The sequence below is a fragment of the Glossina fuscipes genome, unplaced genomic scaffold (genome assembly GCF_014805625.2).
Source record: "Glossina fuscipes isolate IAEA_lab_2018 unplaced genomic scaffold, Yale_Gfus_2 2, whole genome shotgun sequence".
NCBI classification, from domain to species: Eukaryota; Metazoa; Arthropoda; class Insecta; order Diptera; family Glossinidae; genus Glossina; species Glossina fuscipes.
Window position 1 is genome coordinate 12494696 of NW_023998416.1, and position 17702 is coordinate 12512397.

Below are 17702 nucleotides of genomic sequence, written 5' to 3' on the forward strand. Positions count from 1 at the left end.
AACCTTAATTAATGATCTGCTTGCTTAAGCAGTAATACATTTTATTTTCTTATAAACTCTGCTCTTATTTAGGGAACGAACTTTGGTCATTTACAGTCAGCTGTTACTTCATTGTTGTGCAGCTAGCAAAATCTTGTTGAAAGATTGAAACATGCCGAGACTGTAACTTCGATCGATTCTTGAAGGTATTGCTACGCGTAGGTACAATTTCATCCGTTTTTGTTTTAAATGGGGATATTGCTTTAAATCGTAATGATTTTAAACTTTTTAGCTTACATTGTGCGTAATAGCATTGAATCAAATATTATTCATTTTGTCAATTCGTTTGTAACACCACGAAGCAACTTGCAGAGATCCCACAAACTATATTTATTCTTGATTATCTTGAATCGATTTAAGCTGGTCTGTTCGTTGTCCATCTCTCCGTCGACCCAACTGTATAATGTCTGTTGTAAATATTTCCCTGGCCGCAAAAATGAAGACATCGTCTGCAGATTTGCAGAAGAGCTTGTAAATACCAAAAAAATACGCCTTTAGGGCCCAAACGCATGCGACCAATCATATGCGCAATAAGAACATCGTTTGCTTGCTTGTCTCTTGGTTGTAACTCATAAAGTACAACGGAGACACCATATCCAATTCCTCATGATTCGCTGCCCCCCATTACGCATTGACGTAAGGAAGTATTTGGGGTTTCAAATGTGCTTTTGATTTCCCAAAAGTTCAAGAATTTCGTAAACATTTTTTTGTTCTTTTTCGAGGTTGGTTTCGCACAACGAGACAGTAAAAGTTAATCTATACACATATATATGTGCGAATAGATGATTTTATTCATTGACATGGTTATATAAATATGAATTTTTCCCCTTGCCGTACGGGTTATTTTCGGAAACTCACATAGAATGCCACTCGCTTAAATACTGACCGTTAATAAACGACTTCAAAGGCTGCGAATTTTGATTGATGTGTCGCTGAGGAGGTGTTGGCTGCATTGGTGAAGTCACGCTGAGAGTGCGATAAAAGAAAGCTGTCAAAAAAGAAGCGCTAACAACAAATGCTGCAAAGAAACCCAAACAGAAAATACAATCCCTATTAACCTGCAAGCACATGCAGATAGCAGCGCAAAAATCACAAATTGAATTCCAAATGCGACTGCATAACGGTGCACGCCGCAAATCGCTGGAGGGCGGCGATGAAGCAGCCTCAATATGTATTGTGTGGAATTGTTGAGAACAAGGTTGTTCGACCATGACTGGTTCCAAACCGGGTGTAATAAGCGATCCCTCAACTTTAATGAGCTTCTCTTTCGATCCATTTTCATCCACTCGGTGCAAGTCGCATTTTATGAGATGCGCTTGCGAATTGATTAAAAGCGCTGCATCAGCATTGGTAAAATTGTTCAAAGAATTTTGCAATCCCGATTTGCTTGTACTGGCAGAAGGGTTCAAAGATGATAAGCCCAGAGATGTGCTAATATTCTCATGAAATGATGTTTGACAAGAAATTGGAACTGCGCTAGCTGCTGTACATATATTACAATTGCTTGTAGCTACGGCTACATCTTTGTAATTTGGCGTTAGATCGACGATAGCGGTTTGCTTGCCAAAGGAAGCTATCGGAAATACAGACTTAAAATAGTAGTAAAATCTTTATGTTTATGCCATTGCGTACCAGTGCTTTGTGCTTCTTCATTTAACTTAATCACGCTCAGCTTTTTTTCTAATTGCGAATGAAAGTCAGCATAACGGCTTATATGGACTTTCGGGTGTACATCTTTTTTATCAATTTTTTCACGGCCATCATGGCGATACTTTCGGCGGGGAGAAGCCACTACCGTGGCCTGTGTTGGTTCAAGGGATTCTAAATTTTTTGTGAAAGTATCAAACATTTCCATAATTTTCTCAAAACGTTTCGCTATTGCTCCATTTTCTTCTTCAATTTGCTTCAATTCTAGCTGCGTGCACTTCTGTTGCAGCTTCACTTTTTCTAGTTGCAAAGGCTTTTGAATTTTAAGTGTTACATCATCAGCGCTCCATAGTCTACGCGGTAATAATAATGAAGGCTCCCCCGTACTTGTAGAGGTTTCTGGCGCCAAAATAGTGATAGTACTTAAATCTGCATCAATACCCTGAATTTGCTCCAACTCTTCATGGAATTTGACATTTTTCGATTCTTTTGGAGCAGTTTCAGTGTCTGTAGCCGTGATATGGGAACCTCCCAGGTGTATGCGCACCTCTCCACTGTCGGAATGCACAAACACGACAGGACTCTCCTCCTCACCTCCTATTTGATCATTTTCCTCATGATTGTCACTTTCAACATGATTTGTCTCTTCTTGTTCAACGTCTTTTGTGTGGTCATTTGATTCTACTGCGGACGGACTAAAGTCCATTTGCGATAATATATAATATATAGTAATAATAATAAAAAAATATTAATTAAAAAGAAGATCAAACAAAAAACTATGAAAATATATTGTTTTTAATTGTTTATTTGCTCTATAAAATGTCAAAAGTCATTTCAAACCTTTCGTTAAAAATCGATTCCGTTGATCCCTAAATCTCTGACAGCTGATATCTCATGATTAATTACAAGCTAATGGCTAATTGGTTTTCTTATGCATTCTACGAATTTTCAACGAGCTCTTAAGAGAATCGTTGAAAACAAAATAGCGGAAATTATTTAAAATTGGTCATGAGTGCTACATAACTCAATACTGTTATCTTGCTTTTGGCCAGGTGGTTCGTTTGTGGCATTGTTTTTCAAGCGTTGCATTGGACTTTCCACCCCTTTATTACTCTATAAATTTTCATCAGCATCGTCGTCATCATCATTGTTGTCGTCATAATCACCATCATCAGGGCCAGAGACCAACCGACCGCCATTATCTTATAGCTTTTTATGTCTGCGGAAAAATTCGCAATCAATGCGTGCATAAATTTTTCTCAACCGCACACGCATGGCCAACCCATATATACATACATACAAGCCAAAAAAAAAAAACAAAAAAACAAAAAAGAAAATGTATTTACATATATGCGCGTATGTGCATGTTTTTGCCAGACTCGTTGATTTTAGGTGCGGTCCCCCCTTTACCGTATTACCTCGTCATTCCACAAAGTAATGTAGTCGAAAGATAAGCTGCGTTGTGTTGAAAAGGTTTATGTTCCAATGTACTTCTTTCTTTCCTACGTTTTAATACTGATCATCACGACAAAAATAAGTCTACTGACATTGTCGTTGCTTTTGTAACAACTCAAAAGTCTACTGGCGGTTACTTTTCGTGAATCTCTTGCAGTCCCGAAAACTAAGCATAAGAGTTCAATGAACTGGTTGCTGCCTTTGATATGGGACGTCGTAAAACCTAGACCAACTGGCTTAGTAGAGACATTCCTAATAAGAGAAGTTTTGATAGCAAAAGTTTAATAACATTCGTAGGTCGGATTACATACGCGTTTGCCTTAGTCACATAAAAAAAAAAACGGAAAGTAATGTGGACGCGAGCTGCTCTATAGCCAGTTATAGCCTTTTCTCTTACCTTTATTTATTCATTTTTTTTTTTTTTTTTGATATATTTTTTGAATGCTTTTTTGCATTTGTATTATTATATTTTTTTATTCAGTATCGTAGGATGAGCGCGTATTCATTCTGCCAAAACATTTGCAACATCCAGAAAGAAAATTTGGAAACGTTATAAAGTACATATATTCTGGATCAGTACCAAATAGTGATTCGATCTAAGCAGCTCTGTCTTTATCTTGCATGGGTTGGCCTTAAAGATGGATCAAATCGGTCGAAGCACTTGCCTGCAGCACAGCGTAAACTGACAATCCATCTGCTTCCTAGTTTTGTTGCTCACTGCTTATGAACTGCAAAGGGTATACATTACAAAGACTTTCGTATGAACTCTACAGATCCTGAATATGAGAACGCAGACGTGTTAACCCGATGTTACTATCGCTATTTCTTTTAGTTTTTTTTTTTTTTTTTTGGGTTTGAAATGAAAGTTTGGTGGATATAAAATATTCGACCTTAGCTGTATATAATTCTTTTACTTATTTTTTTTTCGGAAATTATGTAAAATTTTTGGTCCTTTATGCTGGCGCTGCTGTGTAGTTAAAGCTTTATATATGTATCTGTGTGCATTTGTACAGAAATTTTCATTTTTTTAACACTTAATTGTCAGTTGAGAGAGAATCAGACGTAAGCCATTTACTGAATAATTGCTAAAACGGTAAAAGCAAAAGAAAGGAATGGTTTTTGATTTTAAACAATTTAAAAGATTCGCATTAGTTTAAAAAAACCTGGAATGCTAAAGGATATTAAAAAATATCTTTTTGCTTAAAAGGATTACAGGGGAATGTACTTGGAGAGCTTAATATCAATAAAATATTTAGCTTTCATTAGGCGGCTGGGCTAACTGTCTACCATATCTCTTGAAAAAAAAAAAGAACCGAGAGTCTTAATAGCTCATGCTCATCACACCTTTAGTCGTTTGGTCGTTTCGATTTCAATACATTTTATTGATAACGCAGGGCATGTTTTACAAATCGAATATTTTTCCTTAAGTAATTGAGAAACTCTCCATGAATGTCTCTTTTATGTTTACATGTATAGAACTTTAACAATTTCTTAGATGCTCTGAGAAACTGTTTTAATTCCGTCATCACACTTCTTCGCACATATAACAAGGAAGTGTGCAATTGATTTCTTCATTTGTGCTTTCAGTTTCCTCTCTAACGCTTGAGTGACTCAAAAAGTATCGGTGTGTGTAGTACCGGCCCTCTGTCGTCCACTGAGCTCTCATTTTACATTTAGGTATTAATGAATATTATAACGACATTATCGCAGGTAGCGAGAGAAAACACCGTGGCCTTTTACGTCGCGCTAATCAATAAAGCTCTCTTTGGATGGAGACCAAAGAAGAATTTATTAATAATTTGACTCAGTGTTAACCTAAGTTTTTCATAAAATCAATTTTTTATACCCTACACAACTTGTGGTAGGCGGATGTATTAAGCTTGAGATACAACCGCTCTTTATTGCAACAATGGGATCAGAATTACTTTTTGCATCGGTCCTAGCTTGCCTTTCCGCTTGTCTGCCTGTCTTCTTTTCTTGTGCTCAGCCTACAGCTCGCAGTTTTTGAGATATTTTGATGAAGTGTTGTGCATGCGTTTGTTTTGAGCTAAGGACGACCACCGCTATTGAAAATGGTTTAGATCGAATCACTTTTTCTGAAAACTCGTCACAAGATAAAGAACAATTCAATGGAATTCGTGACGTATGTCTATGGAACTTGGAAGGCAATAAATAGAAGGACTTTATTTATATTTAGGCGAAAATTGAAAATCCGAACAATTGCGAAAAAGTGAAATACGCAAACTCGCGAAATAATAAACCGTACCTTTACCGTACAACGTCAAAAGTACAACGTCAAAGCATATTGATCGTCTTTTACGAAATTTCATTGCGGATTAGGTTCCATCGAGGCTAGTTTTATATCCACTCTTATCTTTTGTTTATACTAAACACATGCCATGGAACAAACATAAATGTTGCGTGTACATTTGTGTATTTATGCGGCAAACTAAAAAATTAACTTAAATCTTAAACTTATTCGTAATATAGTTGGCGCAGTGTAAAATACTGAACTCAACTGTAAAAAACTTACAAATTATGCAGTTTTCCAAACGTAATATTCGCGTAACGTGTGTTAACGGCAATAAAAGCACATTGAAATATTGAAAATATATATATCGGTTAGTTTTCCTTATTTTGCATTTTTGATGATTTTCCAATAATTAAGAACTTCCGAAAAGAGATTCGTTTCCCCTACTATTCGACGTTTTGTTCGCGGTTGACATAAGTTAATTAATATTCCGCTTTCTTCCTTCCGTTTTTCGTGACTTTGCTGACACCGCAACATTTTAGACAATGAAGACGGACAGACAATCCTGTCAATATTTATAAAATGGGTTCTACAGCAAACGCTAGACAAGCAAGCAATGCTTATATAGTAAACATTGTCCTGTGGATGTAAGTAAATGTAAACATTATAATATTTTTTTTTTTTTTTTAACAATTTATACGTAAACTGGAGTAGTATAAGTAACTCGTTACATTGCAATGCTTGCATTTAAATTTTTATTTTAAAATTATCGGAATAAATATTTGAACTTTTTTGTTCTCTTTAACATTATTTTTATTTTCTCTCTAAATGCGTAATTTTAAGTTTCTATTATGCGGAATTTTTTTTCTTTTTTTATTTTTTTTTTTTTGCTTTTTGCTGCGACTGTGCTATGTTGTTGTTTAGAGGATTTAAACACAAAATGTTTATTATTTCTCCAAAGTGAATATTGTTGTTTTTATGGTACGTACACACGATATTTGTTTTAGAAAAAGAATTCAGTTTCCTTTTTTCCTATATATATACATATATATATATATACATATATATATTTGTTTATTTGGTTTGGTTTCTTTTTCACTTTTTCGAGCACAATAAAAAAGGATAACGGACAGAAAAATCGTAAAAAAATATATATATAAAATGGATTTGAAATGATTGTATTGATTTCTTTTTCCAGTTTTCTATTGCACGAACAATAAATACATTTTTAGCGAAGTTTTTCAATTTGTTGTTACTGTTGTTATAAAAAAAAAAAAATAAACAAAATGCATGTTTTCGAGGATGAATATGGAATCTATATGGAATACTAGGGAGGCTTGTGGTTAATTTCATTTTAACGTACAGTTACAGTAAAAGTTTATGTTTAACTTAACTATAGTAAAAAGAGCACCTTATACGATTTACCGAATAGATTAATTGGAATCTATCCAATCTTACCAACTTCTCCTTCAGCTGACTTAAACGATGCCTACGAAAGAAACCTACTTCAGCCTCAGTTCGGGTAAATACACACTCTTGAAGTTGTTGTATTCAGCCTAAGACAACCATTGTGTCAAAATGACGACCAAGTTTAATATATAGATCGTTTCGGGACAGTTTCGAAATCGCTAAGAACAGTGGGAATGTATAGAAATTGTGCTAGCAAAAGCTAGTCATCTATAACAAGTAAAATGCGCTATAGCGCGCCACGGCCCGCCATTAAATACTACATACAATTAGTCAATTATTCCTCTTTTCACAACAAACCGTTACAGGCAAAGCATTGTCAATGGTTTCCGGCCTTGGGCCAAAACGCGTCAATGTGTCAAATTTGTCCCACGTAGGTTTATCTTTTCGATACCACAGCATATAAGGATTCTCAGGAAATGCAAACCTTTATATGTCACAAAGGTGTAATTGCTAATGATGATGAATGATGAAAATTGGTTCATAGCAGCAATTTATCTAAAAATTTATATAGTAAGGAATTTGGATTATATAGATCCATTTTTCTGACCTTAACACATATAAGGGTTATCATGAAAAGTAAGCTCTTATATAGAGAGCAAGTCTAATTTCTAACATTTTCAAAGGAAAGTCAAAGCTAATGAAACATTCGAAAAGGCAATTAACTTTTCTAAATTTCGATGTCATCCTGTGATGTCGTCACGTGATATTTTGGGCGTCCTCCAATGGGCGGTTTTCATGAAAAGTATGCCTTTCCATGAAAAAAAGATGTAGTTTTTGGTGTCTTATTGCCGAAGCGAACGAACAACTGTATTAGACAAAGCTGATCGGATGAAAATTTTCACAATCGTAAAATTCCTATTGAGTAACATATGCAAATTATTATCGAGTTTACACGATATTGATGGTTATAAACCGTGTCCAGAATTGAGCAAACACCTCAGGCTATTAAGTATCTTTGCTCACAATTGCCAAGATCTGCCCTTAACCACAGAGATATGTTTCTTGTATTCACATTCAAAATTTTTTGGATTTGATTTCCCATATTCCCAAAGTCAAGATGACTTGACAAGTTGATGTGAAGTGAAGGGCGAGTATTTGTTTCTTTAAAATTTTCTACATTATTCTCTCTTCGATAACCAAATTCACACTTAATTCGTTTTGCAAGCAATCTAGTAAAAAAGCTACTAACTTGTCTTCTGGTGTGTACTAAAAATTGTGCGAGAATCTGACTTCATTTGTAATAAGAGTTTTCGAACATTAAAACTTTCAAATCATTTTCAATTCCATTAAGCGAAAAATAAAAAAAGAAAACTTTATGCGACTGAACATTTGATTTCATTTTCATTTAAGCATTTTTATTTCCCAAATGGTAAACAGTTCATTGGCTAGCAGTAGTAAATATAGAAATGAAAACGTTATCTACGGCTAAATACACAAAAATACTCATGGACACACAAATTTTCTGAGTTTACGATAAAGACGAGCTATAATAAAGAATTCTTACCTTCGTTCGACGTAAGTAAAAGTGTAACACGAAAACCGTGACCTATGGGACTAGAAGCAAAAATACGAAAAATGTATGACTAAAGTATAAAAAGTCCGTAGGATGCCATATTGGCGAATCAATATCACTTTTAGATATTACCAGACTTCTAATGAAAGAAGTTACAGTTATTTTAGTGACGTTACTTTGTACTTATCAAAACATCGGAAAAGTCTAATTTCTAATGCGTCGGCAATGAGGAAAAGTACCGTCTAAGAAAACCAATGGACCAAAGTAATGGAGAAGTGGTTTGTTGACATAAGCGTCGACGATACTGAACCTTCTGATCAATCGAACTCGGTAGTTGTTCCGTGCACAGAAATGTGCATAAAATTGTTTTGGAAAACCGAAATGCGAAATTGTATGGGACAGCCGACATCGTAAAGACATCAAAAGGTAGTCCATCCATAGTCCGGCCTGAACATTTGTGGTTAAGGAAGCTCGGTTGGAAGTGTATATCTCCTTTGCTACATTTAACCCAAAAAGAAGAACGTGTTAGCGATTGAGAGAGCTGTTTAGGCAAAATGAAAACGATTTTTCCGTGCGATGTGTAACAATGGATGTATTCCTCACTTTATTCCAGGAAAGTTATGGCGCTCGCGTCTTTGGATGCGCATGGCTTAGTATTCATCGATTGTCTTGTAAAGGAGCACAGGATGAATAGTGATACTATATAGGGTATTAAAATGGTGACAATGCAAAGAAACGGTGCCAAAAGAAGAAGAAGAAATGCTCTTTCCCCAAGGCAATGCAATTTGTTGTAAACCGATGAAAACCATGGCCAAATCGCACAATATGTACTTTGAATTGCTTTCACATTTATCGTATTCACCGAGACTTAGCCCGCAGCGGCTATCATCTGTTCGCGAACATCAAAAAAAATGTTGGTCGGAAAGGCTTATGGCTTCAATGAGGAGAAACGTTAAGAAAGCGTTGAAATAAATGCGTTGCCCCTGAAGGCGGTTATGTTGACGAACAAAGTCGACTTTACGAACTTATTGAGTGATGGCTTACGTACGCTTTTGGCTATCACAATTAATTCTCTCGAAACTCTTCAAAAAAAGGAAGAAAGAGTATAGATTTTAATTGGTTCCTGCCTGAAATATCGCCAATGCATTGATACAAAGGTTTAGTTTTAAAAGAAATGCTTTCGAGAAGAAATCTTATAATCAAAGTTAGAAATGGAAGCAAATGTAAGGCAATAATGAAATTATCCAACAAATTGCATTAAACGGAAGTTAAACTTAAAATTGATGGAAGAAAGAAATGCTTTTAAAAAGACATAAGAATAGTTCTAAAGGGGATAAACAGCTAAGTTAACATTCCAGGTATATGCGAAAGTATTGCTAAAGTGCGGAATAGCCGCTTTCAATGGAAAAGCGTCGAAAAAGTGCTGAATACTTGCGGCGCTATCAGTTCTACCCACAACGCTGGCTTAACTATATTTTATCGTTTTAAAATTCTGTACAGGGTTAGTGGAAACTGTATGTTTAAGAGATATATGATAAGTTGCCAGTGTTCGGCTTAGGGAGAAGAGTCGGTCATCTACGAATTAATTTATACTCGTATCCTTTAAGAGACAACTTGATCAAATCTATGATGCGTTTGCGATGTTTGGTTGTTACGAAAAGCATTATTGCCGATCGGCCAACCGGCCGACCATCCGTTATGAATATTGTAACGAAATATCTCAATAATTGACTTTATTGCGTTTACTTTATTTATTTTTTCAATAGGTTTATGAAAACCACGAGCTGAGAGCAATGCAAACTTACTCCAAACTAAATGTAAACTTTTATTTGTCGCAAACTTCAGTTGATGGAGATTAAGTTTGGAAAAAATCTTAATCCTATTTTTTTTTTTTTTTTTTTTTTAGCTCAGAGATTGACACCATCAAAGAAATGTAAATTTTTTGTCAATGCGGAAAAAATTTATTTGAAGCTATGTTGAACACAAAAGCAAACTTATATACGGCTTGAGGCGGATTTTTTAATACTATTCACTAAGTTGAATGCAGACTAAAGCGAAAATCAATCAATATATATATCGTACACAGTATTATACAATATTTGACAGCACATCTACCCACTTAGTCTTATTTTTGTATGGCTTTTGTATGCCGACTGTGAGCGATATCTTGGTCGCTCGCATGTAAATAATTTTCAAACGTCAATCAAAGATTTCATTATGAACAAGTGAAACCACTATAGTAGAACGCGGTCATTATTATCAAATATGCAGTAAATATGGCGAGTGATTGAAAATGTGGTCCGATCCGAATCAATTTCAATAGTGTTCGTCCTTGCGCCGAACCACGACGGCGCACTAAATTTCATCGAAATATCTGACGAATTACGACGTTTAGGTTGAGCAAAAGAAAATAAGACAAACCGATGGACAGACAAGTTAAGATTGATACAAAAAGTGATTTCGAATCGATCGGCACAATAAAATGTAGTTCTATCTCAAATCCTTTTGCGTATGATGTACAATCGCATAAACTTAATATTCCCTTGTACCACGAACGGTGTAGGGTATTAAAAATTGAATACTTTGCCTGGATATCTGAAGTTAATACCTTGAATGCAGAGCTTATAGCTTAGGGAAAATGGGAATGTTATTACATTTTTTTTACGGTGGACGCATACCATACAAATTTTGCCAAGTTAGAAAAATTCTAGGCAAAGTTTGGATGGCGAGTGGACGGATATAAAGACATATTGGCAGATAGGCAAGCGAATGATTTGCCTGATAGAGATCTCTAACATTCGCAGACAGGTGAAATATTTCGTAATCCGTTTTTTTTCTTCAATTTTTAAAACTCTGCAATGCATCTACGATACGTTAGTTAACAGACTGTTTACTCTTTTTCCAATGTATGCAAAAAAGTTGAAAAAGTTTGTTTTTATTCACTTAACGTTCTCTGTTGTAGTTGTCTGCACCCATGTATATAATCTATGTTGGAAACAAAATCCATAAAACCTAATGATTGTGCATTCGAAAATTTGAAAAATTATGTTTGGTATTTTTAGAAAAAAGAAAACACAATATGAAATTTCTAAACAAATATTTATGAAGAGTTGTGTTTTTTTTTTTTTACATATATATATATTTTCTATTTTTCTATTATTCTTCTTGCCTGCTTTTTTTTTTGTAAAATTTAATTTCACATGTTTTCGAAGCAAACTGTTTGTAAAGCACAAAAAGCATCATAAACAATTCTAAAACAAAAGCAAAAATTGTTCTAAATTTAATGAATAAAGTTTTTTTTTTTACTTTTATATATATGTAGATCGCATTTGAATAATAAATACAGTTTTGAAGAAAAATTTTCAATTTACAAAAGCATTTGTTTAATTGACCAGCGCTTAAATGATTGGTGAAAATGTAAACGAAATTTCAAGCTATATAGCATAGGTACGACGCCACTTGAGATTTCCCTTATAAATGACGTCTATGATGCGTAACCCTGCTTAGTCAGGCATTATTTTAGAAAACTTAATCAATATTTACAATGCGATTAAAGTTATGTTTAGTTTTCGAAATTATTATGATGTTCTTCAAAATTTATGTTCGACACAATTCTCAGCTTAATTAGAGGTTAATGAGGGAGGCATGTCTGAAAACTTAATACTTCATATATCAGCTACTGTCCTTCGCGAGGCAACTATTGCCTTCCAGGTGGCAACAAAAGGAAGAATGTAGAGGAATGTAGAGGAATGTATAGGATATCGACTGTGTGGACTTATAACACCTCAATTCTGTGATTGAAAGCTTGGTTATTTTCCTCTGCGCATGAATGCTCGTTTTAGAATGATGTGTTTTATTGTCTTAGATTTCGAAGATTCTCTGGTAAGGAGCTAGTAGCTTAGCAAGTCGAACAGGGGGCTCTGATAGACTTCTTTTGCGGGTTGGCCTTGTCCTTGAGTATGAATAGAGTGGATTATTATTTATATAGGATAATCAAATAAGAGATCTTCTTTCACAGTGTCATACAGTACATATTTTGCTTCGGATTGCCGCCAAAGTCGACTCTTGTGTGTGTCTATTCTTTGATAAATGACAATGGAAACATAGGCGATTGTACAGATTATAGATATTGTCTACGTTTCGTCCATGCGGGTTAAAGTTCATACCTAGTTAACTGCCTCTGCAATTTGCTCCTTTGGTGTAAAGAAAATAGACGTGTTTTTCCTAAATGTTCTTTAGGTGTATCAAAATTAAATTTTGGGTGCGGTTTATCAGTACAAAATACTGCATTAGGACACGAAAATAACTGCAACGCTTTCAAAAGAGAATGCTATAGAAACGTGATCATCGATTTTGAATTAAAGGGTTTTGTCAAGAGAGCAGTAAAATATGTCATACATCTCGCGACACAATCAATTTAATAGCAAAATAATGCAATGACCTTGTAATCTCTAAAAATGCCTACGTTAGATTACTAACAAAATTATGCGATATAACTCCATTCGTCTTGTTTCCTTGGCGTTACGCTAATAATCCCATAATGAATGGCAAAGAGAAGGGCTAGAGGGAGAGAGAGGGATAGTGGGTAAAAATTGGTAGTTCAAACTCAAATATATAAAGAAATCCAGACGCGCTCACTTGCGAAAAACAATCTTTTAATAGAAATGACACGAAACAGAGCCTAAAAGAAAAAATAACTCATCAGGATCATTCTGCTTCCATATTTGGACGCATTTGTGTTAATGTATTGAGTAGCTCATCTGCTCTTGATTTGCTGAAGTCTAGAAGAAGCAGAGAAATTTAATATCTTAGCTTCATTTTAGCTTTATCCTACATGTTTCCATGGATAATTTTTGTTTGGATGTGTTCCTTGACATTTGATATAAATGCAAAAGTTAAATACTTTCCGCAAACTATATTTCGACCTTTAATTCTTTTCATAATTCTTTTATGCGTTATGTAAATTTGTTATTAGCTATTCATCAAATGCGACTTCGGCGTAAATAAACGAGCCTTTGAAGAAAGCAAAGCAAATAACGCATATGAGAAATGTATTTTCAAAATGTTGGTTCTTGACGTGGCCTGGTAAATATTTACGACAAATTCTAGCATTAAATGTCAACAGCTAAGCGTTAGCCTCTTTAGTTGCCTTGAAGCTTCCGTGTTGTTCACATTTATACCTATAACCGATTGATGTCGTTCAGAAGCTCCCTTTATGCTAAGCTTTGACTCAGTTCAAACATGTCAGTTCATCCGTCCCTGTAATGCCTGCGGCAAACATCTCCCCGGTTGGCTGAAGATTTGGAAAAAACTTTATCAAGTTCTTAACCGAAGTTATAAATATTTTCGCACACATTATATGGATGGTCCGGCGGTATTTTCGAAAAAATTCTGCGTAAAAATTTGTAAAAATAATTTCAATATTTTAGGTAAATTCGCTTTATCGATATACACACAATCAACACAAAATCTTCTTATCGTTTAAATTTGGCTGACAAAAGTGGCGTCCTTAGTTATTTCCTTAAAGTGGATTCCCTGTAGTTGTCCACAGACCGAATGGCAATCTTTCAGAGAAAGCTAGAGAATGTTTTTGTGTTTTAATTACGCAGTGTGTTGAACAATGAAGCTTATCTTGGTTTAAATTTAATGCTTTTCAACCTTTTCTAAACAATATTTAGTAGATTTGAAATGTTGCATGCAATAATTTATGCAAGCGTCCCATCTAGAGCATTGCACAAAAAGGAACAATGGATGAAATTATAGTAAAAGCAGCAGCAGCAACTTGGATTTTGTCTTTTTAATTATCCATTGTTTTTTAGAAATCAGGCTGAAAACTATTGCCACGTTGCTGTAACTACTACCGTGACTGCTACAAGTACTTCTGCTGCTGCAACTACTACTACTAGTTCTACTATTGTTGCTACTACTACTAGTGCTGCTTCTACTACTACTACTTTTACTACTACTACTAGTACTACTACTACTACTATTAATACTACTACTACCGTCGCCACTATTGGTTCTATTGTAACTACTTCAACTAAAAGAAAATTACTTATCTTTTACTTAGGCGTATGTATATGAAGAAAAAGAAAAAAACGCCGGTATGTAGAGTTTTTGTTTCAAGTGTTCAGGTGAATGAATCTACTTTTGAGAACATGACTGCGTTGAAACTTTATTGTAGTTGTTGTCTTAGAGGAGGAGAATTGTTCTTCCTTTTTTTCTTTTTTTTTTTTTTTTTGTTTTCCTTAGTTTTTGTTGCTGTTTATTTTACCTGAGTAGCACTTTAATTTTGTACACACTTTGTGTGCTCAAATAATAATAATCTGTTTTTCCTCGTGTTCTTTTCCTTTTTTTTTGTATATACATATATATATATATATATATATATATATATATATCTGAAAGTAAAAAACCTACCAATAACAATATGAATATCATAGCGGCTGTTGCATTGTCGCTTCTGCTGCTACTATTCTTTACGGCTTATCTATGTGCTATAAGTCTGGCTAATAATCTACACCTGATGTTAAAGTTCGCATATAATCAGTATTTGCTTGTAAAACCTTATAACTCACAATACCGGCGTTACCATCTGTCGCCTTTGTATTGTATTATCTTTGGACTCAATGCACGTATACCAATGCAAACACAAGCACATACTTACGCACAGATGGAGCTACGTTAAGATGAAACATGTTAAAGTAGTTGTTTGAAAATTGTGTTGCTTCACAAATATAGTAAATTGGTTTTGTTACTGTGCTGTGCTGCGTTCGCTGCTGCCAGTGGTTGGCACACCAAACTCTTAAACGCTTACACATCCAAGATTCCCGTTTATTTATTTATTTTTTTTCTTCTTATTCTTAAGAGTTGTGTAATTTTTTCTTCTTGTTTTTTTTTTTTCTTTTTTTTTGTTCTTATCTTTAATAAAAGTTTTTTTTTTGCATTTACCTCAATTTAAGTGCATTTTTCCCCCTTGCTAGCTCAGTGCAATCAGGATTTTGTTCTATAGTTCTATACTCTCATGTTAGCTTCTTCTTTTTTTTTCTTTATTTTTTTTTTTTTTTCAAACATGCCATACATTCTCAGGATTTGTGCTTAGCTGTGGTTGCCTTAGATTTTTGTTATACTATACTATATATTGCTGCTGTTGTTATTCCTTTCATTTTTTTGTTTTTTTTGTTTTTGTTATTGTGCTGTTGACTTTATCTGTAAACCAAATTGCTATCTTGTCTTGCGGTTTGTTTACACACAGAAAAACAGAGCGCCGTGCAAGAGCAATCACGGTGTAGAAAGACGCATTTCTTGTTTGCATTTGATTCGTTTGTTGTTTGTTGCTATATATGTGTTGCGTTACGTTTGTATATGACGTTGGTTGGCAACGTCATTTAAGTTAAACGCAGGTTTCCGTTTCCGCTTTTGTGCCTTTTTTTTAATTCTTTTAATAGCTATTCGGCGGTAAAGAGCGTGAGACCGGAACGTATAGTCACGGTCTTCTTCTTTTCCTAGTTGCTTTCTTAGTTTAAAGCGATGAAAGTGATAATTGCGAGAGCAATAAAACTAAAAATATATATAAATTTATTAAAAATTCAGGCTTCACATAAAGATAAGAACATTTCAAATTAACAAACGCATAACACGAAGCACCATTGAATGAGTGTATGGAGCAGAAATTTGACTAAACGCTCACGTGGTTTAATTGTTGAACGAGGAGTTTGTTTCAACCATCTACCTCCTATCTATTGATTGTTCATATTCGAGAAGATTCTAAAGGTTACGATATATATTTTTTGTGTTTATTCTAATTTGCATTTTTATTCTTCCAGATAATGAGCAAATCTGATAATATATATAATAATTATATATAGTAAGAAAAATTATTTGATTTCATTATATAAATCGGGAGTATTTATCTAAATACTTCCGGTCTTCAAATACAAGATCATGAACATGATAATTGGTTTCTGTTGATGAGAAGACTTACGGTCGTATTCTGGTTTTATGACCGGCCACTAGCCATAAGAGCAAGCTGTGTGTTTTCTTGCAATAATTTTTGTAATCTCGTACCATCTTTGGTAATGTGCATCAATAGTCAAAATAAAACTCTTCAGTATCAATTTCGTTCCTATGCCACGAAAAGCCATAAAGAAAAAAATTGCTTTATGATTTTATATAGAATATGGGCGTGAGTCACTACTAGTGATGCCTATTAAGCTGATAGCATAAGTTCTAAAAGATACGATAATTACTGTTAATAACCTGTTTGTAAATGTGCATATGTTTGTTTTCGCGAGATCTTCGAATGTAGATCTTCTTCATTTATTTGTTACTACTACCTATTAGACCCATAAACTGGTATTGCTGGACAGTCTTTTGTTTTTGTTGTAATTGTAATGTAACCTAATTGTTCAGATAAATAAATAACAGGTATGTAGGCATGGAACTGGAACAGGAATTTTATCATAGATGGCCTTAACATGATGTGTTAAGGACATACTTTCCTTTCTTTTTTTTATAATTTGAACATTTGGCAACGATAAGGTGTCGTAACATCAATACATATTGCACCAGAAAAAACTGTTTGTAACAACGAACACGGCCGGTTTTATGACAAATAAACAGCATTCGCTGACAACATTTTCTCTTTGTCCGTACGATGCAAAATAGTTGCATTACGAAAGAAGGCCATTTACGTAGTATTCTAGTTGCGGATGGATATTGGTATGGATTATTATTTATTACCATCCTCATCAACGGCGAGTCTCAGTTACTTTGGCTGAAAGACGCTATTCCGCGTTTGTTGACATCAGAAGAGATGGTCTGATGTTTGCTGTGAGAGCTATCAACTGCAAATAATTGACTTTAATTGTTCGCTCAAACCCCAATCAAATGCGAACAACGGCAGCAGAAGATCAGCTTTTTGCTTCCATCCCTATCCCCCCCCTTCCCATTCCATCGTTTCGCGATAAATTGGAAGCACTGAAGTTGAAAATGCCCACGTCAATGCCGTCTACTTGCCAAACCCGAGTATTTCCGATCACCACTTATTTGCATCGATGGAACACGCACTCACCATGCAGCAGCGCTTCCTATGAAATTGACTCGATGGCTGATTTGTCTTGTAGTTTGGAATAATGCTTTCCAAGAACACAGTTTTATTACACTCTCACAATAAGCATGTATTCTCTATAGAAAAATTCCGTCTTCATATATGCGCCATGTACTTGGTACATATTTAATTTTTTTATATCTAAACTTCCAAACAATTTAACTAAGTTTACAAACGTTGTTTTGCGTTTAAATGAAGACGAAGCTTAATACTAAGGT

The 17702-nt window shown here is 34.6% G+C and overlaps 1 protein-coding gene across 1 annotated transcript; it reads right to left on the reverse strand.

The window, feature by feature from the left end:
• Positions 1-222: 222 nt before the first annotated feature.
• LOC119634222 lies at positions 223-2421 on the reverse strand. The gene is given in 2 exon segments (XM_038028259.1): positions 223-1648; positions 1651-2421. Coding segments are annotated over 2 exon segments (1497 nt in total). The 5' UTR covers positions 2393-2421; the 3' UTR covers positions 223-893.
• Between the last annotated feature and the right edge of the window lie 15281 nt (positions 2422-17702).